Raw genomic sequence first — 4,956 nt, forward strand, 5'->3', positions numbered from 1 at the left:
CAACTTCCCCATGGTTCGCAATTGCCTACGATAGAATTATAAAACTGTTGATTTTGTTCCACTGATAAATCGTAAAACATGTAGCAGCGGTTGTGTGTCAACATCGCTGTATGAAAGGCAACTGCAGTGTACCAACCATTATTTTTACTGATAATCAAATCATATACGTCTGGTGCCATGCAGGGGTCGTTTCTTATGGACATCTGGGCAGCCATGCAATCGTATGTACCGGCACCAAATAAAGGACAATTGTTGATTATTGTGTCGTACCTATTTTGACTGACTTGATTACCAAAATTGAAGAAATCAAATATATTACAACCATCGATGTTTCCTGAGGTTATTTCGCATTGGGAAATTCCTTTGAACGAAATACATCTCCACCCACCGGCAATATTTGCCACTGGGTAGTAATATAATAAACCAAAGCACATTTCGTCAAATGTTGATTGGCCATACAACGTAGTCCCGGAACGAGATGTTGATTTATATGTACATTTAGTGGCGATACTGTCGCCAGGCATTACTTGAATTGGTGAGGAAAACCTAAAAATACAAAATCTTAATTTAGAATATTATGTTACTAGTGATTTTTTTTTCAAATATGAATGTTGGTTCACTATATTTAAATTGCTAATTTGTATTATCTAGAACATGTTGAAAGGGCCGCGATAACTAATAAAACGGTCTTGTACCGTAAAATGCTTACCCTACCGGAGCATCTGACATCACCCTTTGTTTTATACGAGTTTCACGTTTTTATTGATATTAGTGTTTAATACTTGTGTTATCTGTTTTTAATAGTTATTTTCAATTGGCCATATTGTATATACGGTCATCTGAACTTCTCCAATCTGCCCCTGTTCAACATACTCTATTTCCTAGTGGTAGTTCCAACTACCTGTTTCCGTCCTGGTCGACCCACTTAGCAGAACATACCAATTGGCGTATTTTGTTCATTTGATCTCGTCCTGACCATACATAAAATATTTGCTACCGGGCGTTAAGATAACAGCTATCAATCAACAGTTTTCAGTTTATTATTGTTAAGTCACGGTGTTTTCCATGCTGTTTCGATCTGCATGGTAACGTTTTACACATTTCAATCTTTTCTTTTCGATTTTCTCTAGTTTTAAATCAAGATGGTGTACATATAACATCATTAGCAAATTGTTCTCGAAAGTGAATTCAAGAAAATATGGACAGCAGCTTGACAACAAAAATAACCAAAAGACATCTAGTCTAGAGATCAACATACTTTCTTCAGCAATAGACAGTCATAGCTGTCTATGAATTATGTAAAGCTTTAAATTGTCTCCAGTCTAAAATGTTTTAATAAATACTGAAAAGACACTCATAGCCAGAAATTAGTAGTACTTTTGCTAATTAATATTCATAATATGTAAATGAGAATTGTACCACGTGATAATAGTTTGAACTGGACTGGCTTGATACCATTCAAATCTTTAAAATACGGATATTATAAGTTGCCCGTCACAGAGTCCTTGTTTATAATCACTCTGATATTTCCGTAAAGTTGTCAGGCGGTCAAAATCAAAACAATGAACGCGAATTTAGTGAATTTTTTGTGTTTTCGTGAGTTTATTCTTCTTGAAATAGGGGCATTTTAACTTTACGTGGGAACCTAGAGTTCAACGACTACACATACAAGATTTGGACTTGCTTATTCTTTGGACATTCAAGTTTCAAGTTTCATCCCCGCAACCTGTTTTTGTAATGACCTTGTTAGCCAATTTTCAACATGAAGTTTGCAAATTTGACGTTTCAGCCATTTTAGCCTGTATTTTATACTGCAATGTTAAAAGCCTCTCGCTTCGATTTTTAAAATAGCTCAGGAACCTTGATTTTTGCAACGACAGTCATTATGTTTCGTTTAAATGGTGTATATTGTTGTGTATATTAATTTTCTGTCCCCGCAACCTGTCTATCACTTAAATTAAAGTTAAAACAGACATTTTTTTTTTAAATTCCCTATCATTTCAATATAATTTCCGTGACCCGTATCCGATTTCTTTAGTATAATATTCAAATAAGTAAAGTGGCGTTGATTTCTGGATATGTACCAAAGATCTATCACCCACACCAAAAAACACATTGATAAGATATTAGACCCACTGACAATTTTTTTTTTCAAGCAATTGTATAGAATTAAGGAGATATGGTATGAGTGACAATGAGACAACTATCCACCAGAGACCAAAGGACGTGGGTGTAAGCATCTATAGGTAACCGTACGCATGGTATGACCTTCAAACAAGAGCAAAACCCATAGTATATTGTAAGCTATGAAAGAAAATGTACATATCTTTTAAGATATCAATCCTCTTTCTTTTAATTTGACAAAAAAGTGAACATACAATAATAATGAATACACGAAAAGTAGTTAGTAATAACTAAAAAAACGACATAAAAGAACTTAAAATCAAGAAAAAGCATGTCTTTTTAGGATTGCATGTATTTTTTTAATTTGTCTTGCAGATATTATATGTAATAAAGTTACCCGGATGAAACGGAAGACTAATTATTAAATACTAACTCGTGAAGTTGAGGAGAGTCATAAACATATAAAGGATCATCTGTTATATCTGCAATCTTTGTCCCGTTCCTGTGTAGTTCTACTTTCATTTCACTGCCTACAAAACAGTGTAAAAAACTAGAATCATAAAAACAAAATTATAATTTATGAATAAAAGGAAATAATGGATATACGTCAATTAGACAGCAACCGTTTGGCTGTGTGGGATGTATTAGTTCGTAGCCATGTCCTGTCAGAATGGGGACATTAAATCCGATGTATCATGTAGAAAGAGTGCCAAGTTCTCTGCACGTTAAGAACCCTTGCAGCAACTCTTTGAGGGGTCTGTAGGTGACCTGTTGCAAAGCTATATTACTGTCCCTAACCAATATACCCTCATTTTTCAGTGGCATTCCAAATTTTTCACCCATCATTACAGTCGAATCCCTATAGCAGGACCTACCTATTGTTTTATTATTTATTTGTTCTTGTCCTGAAGATGCATGAATTATTTGCCACTGGACATAAAGCAATCAACAATCAATCAATCAACCATATCGAACCATGTAAGAAATATACTTTCAATCATTGACGAATGAGGTTATTTATTTTCAAATTACTTACCGGAACAAGAATTGTCTTAAACAGTTTTTTTTTTTTAAATAATTTTATGTAGAATATTATTCGCTTCCCATTTGAAATGAATTATCATCTTTCACGAAAATAATCAAACAATTTATTCATAAAAAAACCAGGACCTTAAAATAACATTAACGGTAACAATTTTTCTGCACCAGATGCACATTTCGACAATTAACGTCTCTTTAGTGATGCTCGAGATTAAAATATTTGCAAATCAAAACCTAATACAAACGTCAAACAGCTGATTAAAACAAAATTGTATGAGATGGTCGATAATATACGGATAAAAACACATTGTAATGTTGCCTAAGATTGGACCAGAATTTCATATTCTATAACCAGCTATCAATTCTACTAGCAAGACCAATACACAAACGGAGAGTTTATATTGATGTCATAAACAATGTATGGTTACCCTCAGGTATTCTGATCCTTTCAGTCAATTTTTGAAGATAAAGATGTAGAATAGCAATAAAGTGATGATCTTTTACTATTTGGTTAATTCTATATAGTGCCTTACAACTGTGATTTTCATCTACTCGCAATAATTTGTTTTCAGAGCATAAACCGGTTGCTGAATTATTGTTAGTTAGTTTCATTAGATCAAACTTTTCTATGATTGGGAAATATTTTAACGAGTAAATCATATCTATGAGTTTTTATTCGGAAACACAAATTCTTTGATTATTTTCAGTCAAGCGAAATGCAACATTGATTTTTGTAGAAAAATTTAATTTACCCAAATAATGCATATGGTTCAAAGCTGAAAACACATGAATATTTCCTGTGAACAGCTGATTTGTACAATCGGCTGGACATTCGCCTTCTTCTTGATGGCTCTCAAGACCCGATGGTATGTTCAGATAGTTCTGACCGGTGATGAAAATTCCAGCGTCATTTGGTCGCAAGTTAGGTGTAAAGTAAAGTTTTATCCCTGATCCGTCAACTAGACTGTTTGAAAGAAGTGGATTTGTCCAGTGCAACTGTAAAAATATACAATTGACATTATATTGTCGGAATACTAGAATATATTTTTGAACTTTAAAATGACAGAATTGCTTTTATTCATGACGACAATCGAAACTTAAATTAGATTGAAAAACAACTTCCATATTCCTGACTTGGTACAGGCATTTCTCAAAGAAAATGTTTGGTTAAACATAGTTTTATATCTAGCTAAACCTCCCACTTCAATGAAAGTTGTTTATATATCCGTTACATTGACAAAATTGGATGAGCAACCCAAACAGACATACATGTAATAGGTCAATGTGAGTGCTAATATATACTTACTTGTATAGCACCTTGGGTATACATGTTTGGTCCAATTCTAATTCCAGCTTCATCCGGCAGACAATGGCCTGAAAATCCCAAAGACCATACACCTAATACAATTTGACACGAACTTGAAGCTCCCATTCCACATTCATGAGGAACACCAACCTCATTGGGGGGTACTGTCTCTAAAACATAAAATTATACTGCGTACTAGTACTTAATGTAAAGTAAAAAATACCACTGAGAAGTAGTATCTGTTCTCGAGCAATTTGGAAAAACTCACTGACACTCCCCTCAGGCAAAAACTATTTCTTATATTTAATGAATGTTAAACACTATCGATGAATAGAAAAAGAAGAAAATTAAATTCCTGATGAAGGTAAATATTAAAAAGCTTTTCGGACGCATACAACTTATTAAGAGTTATATAATTTTTTGCTGCACTGGGTAGATACAGCTGCTGTTGGATTATTAGTCCCTGGGGTATCCTCTGCTCAATA

At 33.7% G+C, this 4,956-nt stretch overlaps 1 protein-coding gene across 1 annotated transcript; it reads right to left on the reverse strand.

Moving 5' to 3' along the window:
- Window positions 1–2,538: 2,538 nt before the first annotated feature.
- Window positions 2,539–4,634, reverse strand: LOC127702017 (DBH-like monooxygenase protein 1 homolog). The gene is made up of 3 exons (XM_052205994.1): window positions 4,472–4,634; window positions 3,918–4,161; window positions 2,539–2,654 (listed from the first exon to the last, which is right to left on the reverse strand). The coding sequence occupies exons 1-3, from the start codon at window positions 4,595–4,597 to the stop codon at window positions 2,539–2,541; spliced, it is 486 nt and encodes a 161-aa protein (XP_052061954.1). The 5' UTR covers window positions 4,598–4,634.
- Between the last annotated feature and the right edge of the window lie 322 nt (window positions 4,635–4,956).

The sequence above is a fragment of the Mytilus californianus genome, unplaced genomic scaffold (genome assembly GCF_021869535.1).
Source record: "Mytilus californianus isolate M0D057914Y unplaced genomic scaffold, xbMytCali1.0.p SCAF_5, whole genome shotgun sequence".
Classification (NCBI taxonomy): Eukaryota; Metazoa; Mollusca; class Bivalvia; order Mytilida; family Mytilidae; genus Mytilus; species Mytilus californianus.

Excerpts from the sequence above, each read along its gene's own strand:
- LOC127702017 (XM_052205994.1), bottom strand. The coding sequence starts at position 4,597 with ATGGGAGCTTCAAGTTCGTGTCAAATTGTATTAGGTGTATGGTCTTTG. Across the intron at positions 4,162-4,471 it reads ATACCCAAGGTGCTATACAA|TTGCACTGGACAAATCCACT; the intron begins GTAAGTATATAT and ends ATATTTTTACAG. Across the intron at positions 2,655-3,917 it reads GAACCATATGCATTATTTGG|GCAGTGAAATGAAAGTAGAA; the intron begins GTAAATTAAATT and ends ACTGTTTTGTAG.